The sequence below is a fragment of the Phalacrocorax carbo genome, chromosome 2 (assembly GCF_963921805.1).
Source record: "Phalacrocorax carbo chromosome 2, bPhaCar2.1, whole genome shotgun sequence".
Lineage (NCBI taxonomy): Eukaryota > Metazoa > Chordata > Aves > Suliformes > Phalacrocoracidae > Phalacrocorax > Phalacrocorax carbo.
The window spans coordinates 13,465,499-13,482,627 of NC_087514.1; the positions used below are offsets into that span (position 1 = coordinate 13,465,499).

The 17,129-nt window shown below is 44.7% G+C and overlaps 2 protein-coding genes across 5 annotated transcripts in view; one reads left to right on the forward strand and one right to left on the reverse strand.

Moving 5' to 3' along the window:
- NTAQ1 (N-terminal glutamine amidase 1) overlaps window positions 1–7,300 on the reverse strand; it is a 35,782-nt gene extending 28,482 nt beyond the window's left edge. The window contains exons 1-5 of one of the 3 annotated variants that reach the window (XM_064442136.1): window positions 7,014–7,300; window positions 6,614–6,713; window positions 6,013–6,063; window positions 3,799–3,947; window positions 3,344–3,468 (exon numbers count right to left, since the gene is read on the reverse strand). In XM_064442136.1, coding sequence (XP_064298206.1) covers window positions 3,344–3,468; window positions 3,799–3,947; window positions 6,013–6,063; window positions 6,614–6,713; window positions 7,014–7,087 — 499 coding nt within the window. In that variant the 5' untranslated portion in view covers window positions 7,088–7,300. Of the gene's footprint in view, window positions 1–3,343; window positions 3,469–3,798; window positions 3,948–6,012; window positions 6,064–6,613; window positions 6,714–6,840; window positions 6,988–7,013 lie in introns of those variants that run through there. The other 2 variants (XM_064442135.1, XM_064442137.1) reach the window with 2 other exon arrangements.
- Window positions 7,301–7,545: 245 nt separating this feature from the next.
- Window positions 7,546–17,129, forward strand: part of ATAD2 (ATPase family AAA domain containing 2) — a 41,506-nt gene continuing 31,922 nt past the window's right edge. For both annotated transcript variants that reach the window (XM_064442130.1, XM_064442131.1), the window contains exons 1-4: window positions 7,546–7,954; window positions 14,129–14,271; window positions 14,783–14,832; window positions 16,088–16,238. In XM_064442130.1, the coding sequence (XP_064298200.1) occupies window positions 7,736–7,954; window positions 14,129–14,271; window positions 14,783–14,832; window positions 16,088–16,238 (563 nt within the window). In that variant the 5' untranslated portion in view covers window positions 7,546–7,735. The remainder of the gene's footprint in view (window positions 7,955–14,128; window positions 14,272–14,782; window positions 14,833–16,087; window positions 16,239–17,129) is intronic.

The following is a 17,129-nucleotide window of genomic DNA, read 5'->3' on the forward strand; positions in this document are numbered from 1 at the left end:
ATCAACCCACCACAGCTTTTGTAATTATATTCTCAAGAGCTTAGAAATATACTCTAAATGACAACAAAATTAGAAAAAAAAAAACCCCACACCACCACCACTATAAATTAACATAATGCTATGATCTTGTCCTAGTTTCATCTGGGACAGGGTTAATTTTCTTCATAGTAGCAGGTGTAGTGCTGTGTTTTGGATTTAGGATGAGAATAATGTTGATAACACATGGACATTTTCATTGTTGCTAAGCAGTGCTTACACCAGTCAAAGACTTTTCAGCTTCCCATATCCTGCCAGCAAGAAGCTGGGAGGGGGCACAGCCAGGACAGCTGACCCAAACTGGCCAAAGGGATATTCCATACCATATGACATCACGCTCAGCATATAAACTAGGGGGGGCCAGGGGACAGCAATCGCTGCTCAGGGACTGGCCGAGCATCAGTTGGCAGGTGGTGAGCCATTGAATTGTGCATCACTTCTTTTGTATATTCTTTTATCATCGTTATTATTTTTCCTTCCTTTTCTGTCCTATTACAGTCTCTATCTCAACCCACAAATTTTACTTTTTTTTTCCCCCTGATTATCTCCCCCATCCCACTGTGGGGGGAGTGAGCAAATGGCTGTGTGGTGTTTAGCTGCCTGCTGGGTTAAACCACAGCAGATCTAATGTGCCTCACAAATAAATTGATACTAAAACAATATGAGGTCAATTCCATCAGCCATTAAATTGCAGTCACCTCTAGCGTGAAACATGTAAGCAATTTAATCTTGTGCAAATACAAGCTAACATGGAAAGCAGAGTACTCTAAGTGAAACAGAGAGAAAACAGTTATCTGCAATGGAATTTGGCATGGCTCTTTTATGGTAACAAAAGGTCTGCCACCTGCCACCCAGTTTTCCATCAAGTTTAAAATAAGGCACTTTTATGCCTGATAAAACTGCACTGAGACATTGCCTTACCAGTCTTTAAAGGAAGAGAATTACCAGTTCCACTTGTTGTCAGCAATGTTTTCTAAACCTATATGTTGGCCCACCAGACATGTGCTCATCTACAGAACCATATCACCGAAGCACAGGACTTAGATTCAGCCAGAAGTTAAAGCACATGCTTGTTCCATAACAGTTAAACCCGGCCTCCTCACTGACTTACAGCATTACGCACATTGAAGCCTGCATCGTTATAAGGTATCTCAAGTGAACACAGGGAACACAAACCACAAAAGCAGGAGAAACTGGTGCTGAGTGAAAGACAACCTGAACTGAACATCCTACATCTGATACAATCTATTCCTGTTCTGACCCAGACCTCGAAGCTACCCAGTGAATGGCCTTCCACCTCAGTGGGTGCAGGGTAAACAGTTTCTTTCATCTGCAACACTCAGCCAACTACGAGGAGACAAAGGCATCAGCACAGAGGTGGAATTTTGTCCAGTTTGGGGCTCCTCAGTACAAAAACTGTACAGTAAAATGATCTGTTTACTCAAATAGTAAAAAAAACCCAAAACACTGAAATACTGGAGCAAGCCCACAAAAGGAGCATCAAGTTGTTTGGGGCAGGAGAACATGATATTCAAGGAGAGGTTAACAGTACTGGGCCTGTTCAGGCTTAAACAGAGAAGACAAAGGAGAGACCTTTCTGCTGTCTACATCTACATCAGAGGACACAGAAAAGATAGAGCCAGAACCTTCTTAGAGGAGCCTGGCAACATGACAAGAAGCAAAGAACAGAAGCTGGAATATGGTCCTCAACATTTAGAAGGCTCCAGCTAACTGCAAACCATTGATTCCTACCCTAGTGTGAAACACCAGGCTTCCTTAGAAGCCAAAGCAAAGACTGAGAATTAACTTCCCAGCAACTTAAAACCATGACAAACTTGGGCCTAAACACAAAACAGGTTTCTTTGACCCTGCCTTCTCTAACATAACTGCATAGCAGTACTGCATTGTTAAAGAAGCAACACTACCAAACATGCAGAGCAGTAACATGAAAAATCTTTCAAAGCAAAACCTCACCACACTTTTCTCCATCTGGGAAGAAAATGAGAGAACAAACACGACAAATGTTAGCCAGCTTGCGAAACACATGGTTAGAATCAGCTGAAATGCTGTGTGGTCAGAATGGTTTAAGCAGCTCCATGGAAGAGAAGAGATGCCAAGTCTTTAATTCTCTCTCTGCTTCGCCCAGAGGCTATTATCTAGACTACCACTTAAAAGAGGCTTAAGGCTTGGGAAAAAATTTGCTGACTTGCTGGTTTGCCTTTGTTTCCTCAGGTCCATTCACCTGGTAGAGAAACCTCAAACATCTTGTGCAGGCAAACCTAGCACACTGAGCAGAGCCTGAAAACTTCCTCCTGTCAAAATAACCTGCTCTGGCAGCATGAGAACTCCCAGCTGAAGTGTGGTATAACCCGTGTGTTAAAAATTCCCTTTGTGACCCCTAAGAAATTTATTTGGCCTCTTTGCTTCTGTTCCCTGCAGTAAAAAGAGAACAGTATTACTTACCTCTCATTTTCTGCTCAGTTTATAAAGATCAGTAATTAATGTTTGATAATGGTAAATGCCAGGAGGCATGCTAGATTTTATGTGTTCAGAAAAGGAAGTCCAAACGCTTCATAGCCCTATTTTTTTCAATATGAAATAATAAGCCAGTGTGCTGGTTTTGGCTGGGATAGAGTTAATTTTCTTCATAGCAGCTAGCATGGGCTGTGTTTTGGATTTGTGCTGGAAACAGTGTTGACAACACAGGGATGTTTTCGTTACTGCTGAGCAGGGCTTACACAGAGCCAAGGCCTTTTCTGCCTCTCACCCCACCAGCAAGTAGGCTGGGGGTGCACAAGGAGTTGGGAGGGGACACAGCCAGGACAGCTGACCCCAGTTGACGAAAGGGATATTCCACACCATAGGATGTCATATTTCAGCATATAAAGCTGGGGGAACAAAAAAGAATGGGGAGACATTTGGAGTGATGGTGTTCGCCTTCCCAAGTTACCGTTATGTGTGATGGAGCCCTGCTTTCCTGGAGATGGCTGAACACCTGCCTGCTGATGAGGAGTGAATGAATTCCTTATTTTGCTTTGCTTGCTCATGTGGCTTTTGCTTTCCCTATTAAACTGTCTTTATCTCAGCCCACAAGTTTTCTCACTTTTACCCTTCCGATTCTCTCCTCCATCCCACCAGCGGGAGTGAGCAGGCAGCGGGTGGGGCTGAGTTGATGGACAGGGTTAAACCATAACAGCTGGCTGGAAGTGCTTCCAGACACATTATGGAAGCGTGTTTATTTTTTGTGCACGTCTTGGACTACATCATTCAGCACTATAAGCAGGGAAAAGGAGCTCTGGCAGCTTACCTGCTGTTTCAATGCAAGGGTATGAAGGAGGAGGTTTCTGCCATTTCCCATTTGCATCTTTCATATGAGATCTGTCTGAAGCAAACGTCTTCAAGTACAAATCTGCTCGAACCATTCTGATTTTCCTAAATAATAACGCAAACTTGTATCAAAAGATGCACGTATACAACATTGCATTAGTCACTCAGAACAAGATCCCTTTTCCTCCCATCAAGAAGCATTAATTTCATTAAATACATAAATCAGCAGCATTGTGCCACGCAGCTAACTAGCTAACAAGACACTACAGTAGGAAAGGGCTTTTGATGACTAGAGTAAAGAGCTTTAAAAAAATAACACAGTGCATTTATTTTACTGGCGTATAGCAAAGAAGGTCTGTCACTATGCATCTACAAAGAGAAATTCAGCCTTTATTTCACAAAATAACATTCATGGCCTTTATTTTATGGCATCACCTGTGAAATTCTGGATGAAGGCTGTCATCCAACCTAAAGGCCTCCACACTGTACACGTCAAAAGGACATGGGAACGGCAACACTGTGTCAAGATCATAAATGAAGTTCTGCTCCCCGCTGGAAACATGAAGTAAAATAACATGGTAGTCCTGGGAAGAAGGGTAATTACCATTAGTTAAACAGCTGTTAATGAGAAACTGGCAAAGGGAGTGAAGAAAAAAGTGCTTCCTGAAAGCAGAAGCTACAGATCCATTCTTTAAATCCTTCTTTCTGCCCTTGAAGTGGTAAGCCTGTAACATTTCTGGCACCAGACAAGAGATTTCCTAACGCCTGTCTCACCCATCATGCCTTTCAAGAAACCTTGGCATTCTCCCCATTCCTTTCCAGCCTCCTTTGATTTAAGCCTGGACAGCTAAACTAAAGTGTATGTTACTTCTAAGAAAACAGTAAACCTCTTTCATGTCCCACACCAAAACACAAAAGTCAAGCAGCATAAGCATTTTTGTCCTAAACCCAGTCCTAACTAAATAAAAGCTTACAACAAGATATGATGAAAGCTTAACATTAAAATTATCTAGTGATGTCTTCTAACAAGAGATATTTTACCTGTTGCAGTAACACGGTCTGTGAATTTGAGTGTCGAGTGTTTAGCTGCCAGAAGCAGCTGAAAACACAGCATGTAACTAAAAAAGGAGCAAGAGGTGCAGATCAAAAGGAATGCAGGAGTAAGACAAATTCCTGTAGCAGCTCTTGAAGCTGGGAAAAAAATGCCTATGGGTACTATATCACACTTTTTCAAGGTAACTATTTTGTCTTGATGCTTAGGTTCCGAGGTGCAGTTTTATTCCTTAACTTGTAAGAAACACAGGTGTGGTGGAGATTTGGAGACATGGGAGTTACTTGTGTTAGGTATCAGGTACGTACAGTGCTGTTTTCCAAAATTAAACTGAAGGCATCTGTTAACAGCTTACTGAAGCTTACATTAAATCCACTCACAAAAAGTTTGAAGCACTGTCATTTCACACTTTATTTCAATATTAAACAATCCTAACCACAAAGGGATTGGAATGAAGAAGGTCTTAGGCAAGCTATTTTGTGAGACCAAAATAAACATACAACTGTATGTAACAGTATTTAGAAGAATCCATTACAGAATATAAGAAAAATTAACTACAAGCTTTACATATCCTATTATCCACTGAAACAGCAAAGTTAAAACACTTTTTGATCCATGAGTTTTCATCAGAAATCCACATTCTGTGGTGGCCTTCCCCGACTCTCCTATTCCTTCTTAGATCACCTTCATGACACTTGGATCTCTTCTTAAACTAAACCTTTTTTCTACTACATATATACCAATATTTTGGGAGAGAATGAGTGATTCAGAAGTCATAGAACTTCAGAAGTTTACAGATTATTTTGCAGAATTTCAAAAACAGAAATTGCCACAAGAAAGAGTTTTATCTGTGCCAGATAACAAAGAACTCTAATGGTACATATTTGAAAGGAATTCTGTAGTGGCAATTGCTGAATTACATTCAGTGATGAAATGTCATTCCAAAGCCACCATTTACAGGTCAGTTTGATGGTGGACACCTGAATACATATAATGTTTATATTTTTCTGTCATGTGTCAGGCCTATATTGATATTTTCACACAGCTACTTCTTACAAGTACAGACATCTACTTCAAATTCTACAAGGCTTGTAGCCTCAACAATATCCAGATAACAATCTTCACAAATCTGTAATGTATTGTTACCAATGTTAAGGTTTGTCCCCTGTAGATTTTGCAGGCTATTTCGCTGTTAATTTACTATGAATGGTAAAAAGGAGCACCAGATTCAGGCTCTATAAATCTGTTGTAAAATAATAATAAATATTAATACAAAACTATAGAATGGCTGAGGTTGCAAGGGACCTTTGGAGATAATTTGGTCCAACTGCCTCTGCTCAAGCAAGGACATCCAGAGCCAGCTGACAGGGACCATGTCCAGACAGCTTCCAAATATCTTGAAGGATGGAGACTCCACAACCTCTGTGGGCAACCTGCTCCAGCGCTCAGTTAGCATCACAGTAAAAAAGCATTTCCTGATGTTCAGATGGAACAGTTTGTTACAGTAAGGATGGCTGACACTGCCCCTGACTGATGCCACAGATATCAACTAGAGAAGCACGCACTCAAAATTGCTGAGAGAGAACAGAATGCCTTACCCAGACAACAGGCTCATCTCCACGTCCCGATTTCTGCTTCCAGAGTGGAATCTGAAAGTTATAAGTAAGTAAATCTGGAGTTAGTAAAACTGTTCAGATTAATACAGATTTCAGGTTAATTTGTTAGTTCTTGGCTAACCTATCCACTTCCTCAGCTTACATTTGCGCTGCAGTCAGAAAATTTTCTCTAGTTTCTATCTTTCAGAAGCATGAAGTCGGAGATGCTATTCTGGACCACGTAACATAGTTGTTCTCCTAAACTGACAGATGACAGAGAAGAATTCTCCCACAGCTCACAGAGACATCATAGAATCATTAAGGTTGGAAAAGGCCCTAAGATCTTCAAGTCCAACCGTCAACCCAACACCACCATGGCTCGAAGTGCCACATCTACATGTTTTTTGAACACAAACACGTTCATGCCTCTTCCCATGGTCTTGAACACATCAGACAACTAAAAGATCTTACAAGGTATGGTTTGTATGCCTCTGAGCCAAAATGAGCGACAAGAGGGTTCTGGACCACGTCTCACAGGCTGGGCTGCAGACTAAAGGCCTGAATCACTCCATAGCTGCATTCAGATCACACCTCATCGACTCACCATCCTCCTATCATTGGATATGAAAACAGCATAAAATTCTTCTAAAGGGTACTGATCTCGACTCCTGATGTAGTCACAAAGTTTCCAAACGTTTTCTTCGCTGTAAAACACAAGAGTTGATTATTTCCCCCCCCCTCCATTTCTAGTGAGCAGAAGCAAGCCGAGAGGCGATGCCTGCTGGAAGCCACCGAGCACGGACTCCATTTGGGGCTCTCCAGGTGACACACCTAGCTAAAATCAGCCTCCCTCCCGGGTTCAGCCTGACACGACAGGGGACTCTCGCTGCCTCAGCGCCCCGCGGCGGGAGCGGGACGGGACACCGGCCTGACAGGACTCCCGCCTTACAGGACACCGGCCTGATGGCTCCCGCCTGCCCCGGCCCGGCCCCGGCGGCCCTTACCAGTAGCAGCTGGTGTAGGCGCAGGCGGGGCGGGCTGGCACCGCCGCCTCGTAGGCAGCCGCCGGCCGCGCCATGGCCGCCCTCGGCGGGGGGGGGCGGCGAGGGCGGCGCAGGAAGTGCTGGGCGCGGCGGGAGCCACCGGCTACGCCTTCCCCGAGGAAACGCGGCCGCCATCCGGGCTCGCCTTCAGGCGCTTGCCGGACTCCGCCGGGGGGGGAGCGGGGAGCGGGGCCCTTCTCAACCCGGGACCTCTAAGGCGGGGTATGGGAAGACAAGAAACACACCCCCACCACCCCCCCACGCCGCGGCCGCACGGGAGAGCGGCCTCTTTAAGCGGCGGCCCCGCCCCCTACCGGCGGGAAGCGGAGGAGGGGCGGGCGTAGCGCACGCTGCCCAGCCAATCCCGCGCCGGCAAAACAACCTACTCTAACTTTTACGCGCCAAAAATATCGAAAGGTCGAAGCGCGCAGCGTGTTCTTCCGCCGTCTGGGCCGGGACTAGCTGCCGGAGGGAAAATTAGCCGCGGAGAGAGGGGGCGGAACGTGCGCGCCATCGGCCTCCGAGAGGGCGGGTGGCGGGATCGGCAGGAGCCGCCGCGGCCCTCGCGGCGGGGGGAAGGGAGGCAGGCAGGCAGGATAGGCGGTGAGGCGGAGGAATCCGGCGTGAGGCGGCGCCCCAGCGGCGCGCGGGCTGGAGCGGGCGCGGGGCCGGCGCGCGCCGCCATGGTGGTCCTACGGAGCAGCACTGCCCGCCCGGCTGGGCCGGCCGCTTCCCGCAGCCGCCGCCGCTCCCGCTTCGACGTCATGGACTCCAGCTCCGAGTTCATCTCCCTGGAGCCCCCCTCGCTCAGCGGCCGCCGCGTCTGGACGCGATCCGGGGCCGCCTCGGCCTCCGCCAGGGCCACGGGGTCCCGGGAGAGCAGCAGAATAACCGACGAGGCGGTGAGTACCGGGCGGCGGCGGCGGCTGCTCCCGGCTGCCCCCGGCTCCGCGGGGACACGGGCCTCGGCCCGGCGGGGTAGGAGCTGCGCTGCGGGCCCGGGGAGGCGGCGGGGGAGCGGGTGCCGGTGCCGGCCGGGAGCTGTTGGTGGGCGGGGGGAGCTGTGAAAGCCGGGGCCGCGCGCAAAAGCACGGGGGATCGGTGTCACGTGGAGGAAAAAACGGGGGGGGGGGAAAAAGAGCATTTCGGGCGAGCGCCTACAGCCGTGGCCGCAGCCGGGTACCCCCGCGCCCCGCCACCCGTCTCCGGTCGCCCCGCCGGTGGGGGGGTCCGGGGCGGCAGTGACAGTATCGTGAGGGACGGTCACCGCCTGCCCTGCAGCCCTGCCAACGTAAGCTGCCGACACCGCCTTACGGTGCCGTGCGGTGTCCGTATTTCCCCTTCCCCGTTAATGCTGATTGAAACTTGTTACCTAAAAAGCTATCTTGAAAGATCTTACCACTTTAGTTGTGGTAATGCTTGTAGAGGGAGTGCTCGCTGTTTTGATGAAAAAATTGCATCAAAACCAGCGCTCGACATAAAATATACATGACCTGTCAAGTGTATACAAGTACTACATTGGATACTTTAAGAACAAAGCTCTGTTTAGAAATCAGGACTAATGTCTGCTTAATTAAAGCACTTATGTGTGTAACCTAAAATGGTGATATTCTTACTTTTTATAATTCTAATCTACCCTAGTAGAAAAGAGACAACTTACACGATTATAAAGGATTTTCAGTAGTCCGTGCTATCTGCATCTCAGTGTTGCTACTTTAATAACTGAACCATTTCACACTGAGAAGTTCATTATTTCTAATGTAGCCTTTGAAAGCTAAAACTCTCCTCTGCTCTTTCCAAGTCAGGCTCTTCTCTGTAGGCTGTCCTGCATTTCCATGACAAATAAAGGCAGACCAGATGCAACTCAGAAGTGGTCTGCTCCTCTGGGGAGCCCGCCCTGGGTGGGTTGCTTGTAGTGGACTCTCCCTCCAGCAGAACTCTTCCAGGATTTTCAGTTCTATGGATTAATATTAATTACTTTCATAGAGTCATTAAGGTTGGAAAAGACCTCTAGGAACATCAAGTCCAACCATCAACCCAACAATACCATGTCTCCTAAACCACGCACTGAACTGCCATGTCTACATGTCCTCTAAATACCTGCAGGGATGGTGACTCCACCACCTCTCTGGGCAGCTTGTTCCAGTGCCTGACCACTCTTTCAGTAAAGACATTTTTCCTCATATCCAATCCAAACCTCCCCTGACGCAACTTGAAGCCATTTCCTCTCATTCTATCGCTAGTAACTTGGGAGAAGAGACCAACACCCACCTCACTACAGCCTCCTTTCAGGGAGTTGTAGAGAGAGATAAGGTCTCCCCTCAGCCTTCTCTTCTCCAGGCTAAACAACCCCAGTTCCCTCAGCCGCTCCTCATAGGGCTCATTCTCCAGACCCTTCACCAGCTGCGTTGGCCTTCTCTGGACACGCTCCAGCACCTCAATGTCCTTCTTGTAGTGAGGGGCCCAAAACTGAACACAGTATTCCAGGTGCGGCCTCACCAGTTCCAAGTATAGGGGCTCCTGCTGGCCACACTTATTTCTGACACAAGCCAGGATGCTGTTGGCCTTCTTGGCCACCTGAGCACACTGCTGGCTCATGTTCAGCCAGGTGTCAGCCAACACCTCCAGGTCCTTTTCTGCCAGGCAGCTCTCCAGCCACTCCTCCCCAAGCCTGTAGCGTTGCATGGGGTTGTTGTGACCAAAGTGCAGGACCCAGCTCTTGGCCCAGTTAAACCTGGTACAGTTGACCTTGGCCCATCGATCCAGCCTGTCCAGGTCCCTCTGCAGAGCCTTCCTACCCCTGAACAGATCGACACTCCCACCTAATTTGGTGTCATCTGCAAGTTTCAAGACTACTGAACTAAGAAGGAAGATATCCTTTGGATGGTTTTGTTTGGGGTTTGGTTTTTTTTTTTCCTTTGCAAACAGTCATGGAATCTGCTTAAAGATCACTGCTTTGCTTTTGCAGTCTACACTAGAAATGGTTGTCAGAGACTACAGGGAATTCAGCTGCCTGTTGCACATGGGGGAAGGCTGTGCAAAGCTAGGCAGCTAAAGCAGCTGGCACGTGTTTTCAGTGCAGAGAACAGGAATGAGTAAGCTAAATGGAAACTTTGCACTGAAACCAAAGCAGAATCATCATTATGAAACTGGCTATAAGGTTCTTTGTTTTGGTTTCTTTATTTTATTTTTTTCCGTTTTCCAGCTCTCCCATGCTTTGAGGCATGGAGTCATTCTTTCTTCATTTGTAGGATGGCTGGGCTTTGCTGGACCTTTCTAACTGCAGAGGCAATGAAGAGGTGACTGAGACGACAGGGATAATGGTGCTGGTGCTAGCTGCATGTTCAAGTCCTAACGCCTCTTCCCTGTCTTGTTGATGTGCAAGGACTTGGTGGTGGTGGCAGCTTTTGCAGTTTTTCTAATATTGGCATGCACTTTATCTCTAGTTATTTACCTTATTTTATCCATAGAGAGTAAGGAGCATATGGCAGAAGGTCTAAGGTAAACCAGCATGTGATGGGTTTATCCTCCTCCAAGTTCCCGGTCCCAAGGAGTCCCGTGGCAGATCCAAAGTGGTTACTGTCCCTTTGGAAACTGTATCTGCAGGTCTATAATCCTGATGTAATTCACCAGGCTGAACAAGATTGTTGTCTTGTGACCTGCATTTGAGGGCAGCGTGCTCCAGAATTCCCTTTTTGTCTGGGCAAAATGGAAGCTGGCACTTTTCCAAGCTAAGCCTTCAAACTTGTCTGTATAGGGACCTCGGCATCAGAGCTCCCAGCTGTCTTGCCTAAGCACATTTATACGTTCTGATATTACTTTGACATAGAGTTACTTCCTCAGAGATGCCAGATAACTAAACACAGTTTTTGTAAAAAGACTTTTTAGAAACAGTTGCTAAGCACTTCCTATAACATGAGAAGAGTAACAAAATACGAAATGCCATCAGAATTTTTTCATCCGCTTGCCTTATTTTTCCAGTTTAGCCATTTGCTTCTACTGAATTTCACTTAATGAATGTGTGTTTTCATCCTGATAGGTTGATAAGAGTTAGTTACTCTTGCTTTGCTGGTGGCTTGATGGAGTTAACCTAATGGTTCTTGGTGTCTGCCACCTCACTGAACTGGGATGCCTTCCTACGAATGGAGGATGGTCAGTTAGCCATATACACTGTACTGCTTTGTCTGTGTCCTAATATGAGCCAAGATTAAGTTAAAAAGACAGCACAGAGGATAACAACTATCACAAGTACTGCATTGTGAATGTTGCATTAAAAATACATTAAAAAGGCAAACAAATACATAACTATCCATTGAAAGATTTCCCAGGTCACTATTTTTTTTTTTCTAACATCTGTACTGACATTCTGTAAGTGTTTGTTCTTCTTTCAATCTGGGATTTGGCCTAGAGATTTGTGAAGTGTATTATTGCAGTCATCTTTTAACTGATAAGGCAAACCTTTAATATTTCTCCCAAGTAATATTTACTTCTAGGTAAATCTTCCAGGTTGCTCCCAACTTTGGAGTCTAATTTCATGAGTGATCATGTATTTAGAAATAAAGCCTCATACTCAAAAAGTTGTCCTTATTTGAAATTTGGAGTAGCTGAATGTGGTAGCCTTATGAACAGTACAAATGGCCTGATCCTTCTTCCTTCTCTGGCTGATCAGGATGAAAGCCTGTTAGTGGGAAAATATACACATACACTTGGAGATGCATATATGTAATGTGGATCCCTGTATTATTTGGTCTTGGGCACCCAGTCTGTCTGTAGCTGCCCCCAGATGCCTGGGTCTCCCCAGGGGCTGGCAGCCAGGTCTGTAAGCCGCAGAGGTGCACAGCCCTGTTCCAGTTGCTGGTATTTAGACCCCATGTGTGGTGCTCACATATGCATGCACTGTGTATGGCCCTCTGTAACTGTCCTTAGACACTCAGTCAAACCAATAACCAGTCTCCAGGTAGCCTGGTCTCCCAGTTACCTCATGCACAGGCACAGATGGGTCCCTGGTCCAGACCTGTGACCTCTCTAGTATGTGCCTGTGGATTTTATAGGATGATATGTAAGCCGTAGTCATACCAGATGTAGGAATACTATTGAGCACGTTTGTAGGTGAGAGAGCATTGTTATTTCTCAGTCTAGGGTTTTTTTTTTCTTAGTTGTCTCAGTGATGAATGCTGAAAGCATTGGTTTAAGTCTCTATGTACTCCTATGTATGAGCATGCACAAAAACCTGCCTTCTTCAAATAAACCTAGGGCTCTGTAAAAAATAAAAACTAGTTGAAAGGCTTCCTGTTATGATTTCTTTCTTAAACCTTTGAGAGAAAAAATGTTAAAGGTGACTCTGACAGATCATGCTGCCTTTCATTAAGCTTTAGGTCTTGTTATATCCATCTGTGCTGGATCCGAGAAGCAGAAAATGTCTTTAGGGGGTTTCATCTCAGATGCCCAAATTCAAAAGCCAGCTATGGGAGGCATCTTGTAAGGCCTCGCTCCACCAGCCTGGAGGACTGCTGGAAGGGAGGAACTCTCTAAAAAGAGCAATGAAGGAAAGGTGATTGAAGTCCTCCTCATGCAAAAGGTCTGTCTTAGCATAAGAAGTTGTCAGGTTGTTGTGGTTTAACCTGGTAGGCAGCTAAACACCACGCAGCTGCTCACTTACTCCCACCGCAGTGGGATGGCGGAGAGAATCAGAAAAAATAAGTAAGATTCATCGGTTGAAATAAACTGTTCAATAGGACAGAAAAGAAAGGGGAAATTTTTATAATAACAATGATAAAAGAAATATACAAAACAAGTGATGCACAATTCAATTGCTCACCACCTGCCAACTGATGCCCAACCCATCCCCAAGCAGTGATTGCTGCCCCCAGCCAACTCCCCCCAGTTTATATACTGAGCATGACATCATATGGCGTGGAATATCCCTTTGGCCAGTTTGGGTCAGCTGTCCTGGCTGTGCCCTCTCCCACCTTCTTGCTGGCAGCTGAGCATGGGAAGCTGGAAGTTCCTTGACTTAGTGTAAGCACTACTTAGCAACAACTAAAACATCAGTGTGTTATCAACATTATTGTCATCTTAAATCCAGAACACAGCATTATATCAGCTACTATGAAGAAAATTAATCTGTCCCAGCTGAAACCAGGACACAGGTGAATATTGGGGATGGCTTGTTGAAGGTTGACTGAAGAGAAAAAGGTCAGTTACAGGTTTGCCCAGCTCTGAGGCTCAGGGCTGACCCCTCAGCAGCACGTGGCCGCAGCTGTCATTGTGTGGCCCTGCAAGGGCCTTGCACGTGCATCTTTGCCTTCTTATAGTGACCTTCTTCACACTTCCATCATCATCTCCATCAACTACAAATGGAAGTACCTCTTGATAAAGTTAGTGTCAAGAAGTAGAAGGAACTTCTCTGTTTTGTGCCCTTTTCAGTGTGAGGTTTCATTTGGCATACTCTTAATGAAACTTTGTGTTGTAAATCAAACAAGACACCATTCATGGTCATCACAGCTTTCCTCAAGATGTAAGTGATAGTAGATCATTGCAGAAATGCCACGTGAACAAGATCAGCCATAAAAAAGTGTATCTTGAGTTCTCTTTGGTTTCCTGTGGATAAATGCTGTCATTAAAAGGAAATCTTTTAATGGCCCTCCAGATGCAGTCATAAGTGGAACAAAGGTAGGAGAAAAACTTTCCTAACTAGATTTTAATCCCAGGACATGCAAGGTCAGGCTTGACTGCTCCTCTGAACCAATTTTGAAATAAAAGGGTTTTGTTTTTTCATGAAATGCTAAGTTTATATGAAAGGCTTTGCCGCAGTAATTTTTTCAGAGGTTATTAAGCTCAAGTTTTCCACAAGAAAAGTGTGGCAGAGGGGAGCTTTAGGGTTGAAAGCTGTACCTTGTTTCTTCCTGAGAGCTACTTCTTGGTGCAGAAGTGGTTCAAGTCTTACCTGCCGTTAGTTGCACCACTATCAAGTCAGGAGAGTTACAGGATAAACTTGCCTAAATGAGGGAAAATGTCCTTCTTAGCTGAGCATACATGGTTCAGATAAATATGTTCTTATTTCCTTCTTTCCCTAGGAATTTTCCTCTGGCAAAATTGAATGCTTCAATGGACACTGTTTAAGATCAATGAGAAAAAACATGCCGCCCTGTTCAGACTCTAGCTTTGACAAAAGCATGGAAATATTAAGTGAAAATGTCAGTCAAAGACACTTTACAAGGTATTGTATTTCTAGGCATCCAATCTCTGTTCAATTCATGGAATTAAAAGGAAAAGTGAAAGCATGCACAATGAGTCATGTCATGATAAATCTACAGCTAAAAATCTGCGGGGGAATATGATTATGTTAATGTCACTGCCAGAATCTTAGAACTAGAATCACTCTTCTTAGTAAAAGTCTTCTGCTTGTATAGTAGACATTCATCTTTTCCCAACTTCTTTGAGATCTCTCCTTTGCTTTGGTTACTGAGATGTTATATGCATTGTTGAGACTTCAAGATTAGCAGGTTAGGAAATTTATGTCCTTATAGAACTGTCTGCATATGGTATGCAGCAGACTTGGGATATGAATCCTCCTAATGGTCCACAGGCTTTTCTTTGCGTGATATGGAGCACTGGATTATAAACTTGGTCAGATATAGGTAATATTGGTAATACAATACTTCTATACAATAATTCTAATACAGTAATTCTTTTCTCTCTTATCTTCTCTGTCCTCTTTCTTAACGTAGGCAGTTGGCAAAGCTGAAATCAGACCCAAAAAAAGAAGAATATAAAGAAGGTAAGTAGTGGTAACTCCCTAGGGTTCCTTTTTAGCCTGGTTTCTGAGAAGGATTGTGTTCGGTCACTCCATTTAACCTGGCCCAAAAAACTTGGGGACACATCAACCAAAATTACCTAAAGTTGTGAGAATAGATATCTCAAAGATAGTAAATTTCCTATGAGTTCTATGAAGAGAGGTAGGTACAAATAGGGAGATATGCTATTAATTCCTTTCAGGCTTGGGGAGAATGCAGTGTGAATTCCAACCTGCTCTTAGGCACTAGAGAATCTGTTCCTTAGCTCGTGTTTCTTTGACATGGATTTTCTGGACACAAATTACTTGAAAATCGTTCTTGCAAATAGGAGGGAATATTGCAGTATTACAATACATGTGAGTTAAGAAGTAATTCAGTCATGAGACGCACAAACCCACCTATGTGGGGAAGGTGTCACTGAAGTTCAGCCATTTACCTTGGAACTGAATTGCTGTGCTGAGTACACAAGCAGGCTTGGTGTGTGAGGCTGCTTGCCGGCAGCTGGGAAAATCTGTTACTTCCAGGCAGCGGCCTGCCAGCCATGGGCTGAGTGCGGGAAGGGGCCTGAAATGCACTTTCTGTGTTACTATTCAAGTTCTAATTGTGCACTGCTTTCTCACTGACCTTTCTTAACTGTTTTAATGATAGTGCAAGTAATGAACCCGTGGCAAAGGATGCTCTGTGGTAAATACTGGGCAGATCTGTTTTTTAAAGCTCTGGTATTTGGGAGTTTATCTTGAGACATTTCTTATCTCCTAGAGCTTTTGCATCATGATGCAGAAAATGAAAGTGTTGCATCCTTAAACAGCGTACTAAAACCGTGCGTCTTAAGAAGAGACTTCCTGCTTAGATAATTTTCTGGAAAAACTATTAGATACAATTTTACATGAACGGAGTGAAAACACCTTAGAAAGAGGTATTTGTTGTTTTCACTTTTCCAGAAAGGAGTAACTGCAATAAACTTGCCTCCTGCATGGAACAAAAGTTGCATGTTTGTTTTTATCAGATTGGCTTTCCATTCTACTAAAAAGTTGCTACACAAGTCATACTTTTAAGTAGGTACTTTAAACATAAGTAATTTAAGCTGAATGCTGTGGTCATGACAGTAACTTCTAGTTCAGTATTTAAAGAAAAAATCAATCCACTGCAGATTTTTTCACATTTTACTAGAGCATTGGTGAAATAAAGGGAATAACATATTTTCTGTCTCAAAATATTTTATATATTAATGCATTTTAGTCACCAGAACACTGAAGACGAGAGCTGATGCAAAAGCTGCAGAAGTCCACGAAGAAAACGGGGATTTGGAGGTCCGCCAAAGCTGCAGACTTCGACAAAGCCGTTACACCACTACAAATCAATCTGTTTTGTTTGACAAACTCATAACAAAGTAAGTGGGGTTTTTTCATCATCTTGCAAAGCTACTAAAATGAGCCTTATTAGTGAGCCTTAGCAGTATGGCATTATATTGGCTAGAGACTTTCTCCTTCTTTTGACAACAGAAAAAGGTATTGTTATTCCTGGCAGCAAGAGCTAAATGTATTCAGTGGTTAGGCTGAGACTTCCCTACATGCCCCTACGTATAAGTCCTTGTGATAACTGCTGGGCTGCAGGTTCCTCCACAATGGCCCTGTGGAAGTTCCCTGGGTTCCACCAGGGTCACACAGCTTGTACTGCATAATGCTCTTAGCAACCTCCGCTAACATTCCATTGCTATCTTTGGACATCTTCTCGTCCTCTGCCTGTGCTGGTAGGTCATGTCTACAGACCTATGTAAGGTACTTCACAGCCAAGCTGTTTAACCTGAGTTTTTTTGAAGTTGGTGCTTGCGACTGTTTAAGACTACCAGGTCTAAGAGCGTGTGCAGGAGGATGTATTTGGAAGGTGCTTCACATGTAAAGAATTTAGGCACAGCCAATGGATTAATTGGCCACTGGTTTTCTTCGCTTTGGGATTGCCAGTCAATCTCAAACACTGGTGTCTCAGTGATTCAATTCCAGGACACTGGTGTCTTTGCTTTGGGATTGCTAGAGCATCTTTTATATATGGGCTAGGTCAGTTTATGTGTTGTCTTGTGAACCAAAATGATCGCTTTCTGTTGTGACTTTCAGTAGACTTAACTTGCCCTCTATATCAATTTTCTTAGCATTGGAAGTGCCTTCATTTTAAATTTACCTTAATTAATTAACCTTTCTTCCATGTTTACAAATATTTTTATAACGCTCAGTTGAGTTAAGATACTGAGGAAAGTTGGATACAGTCAAAGTGAAGTAGTCCTAGT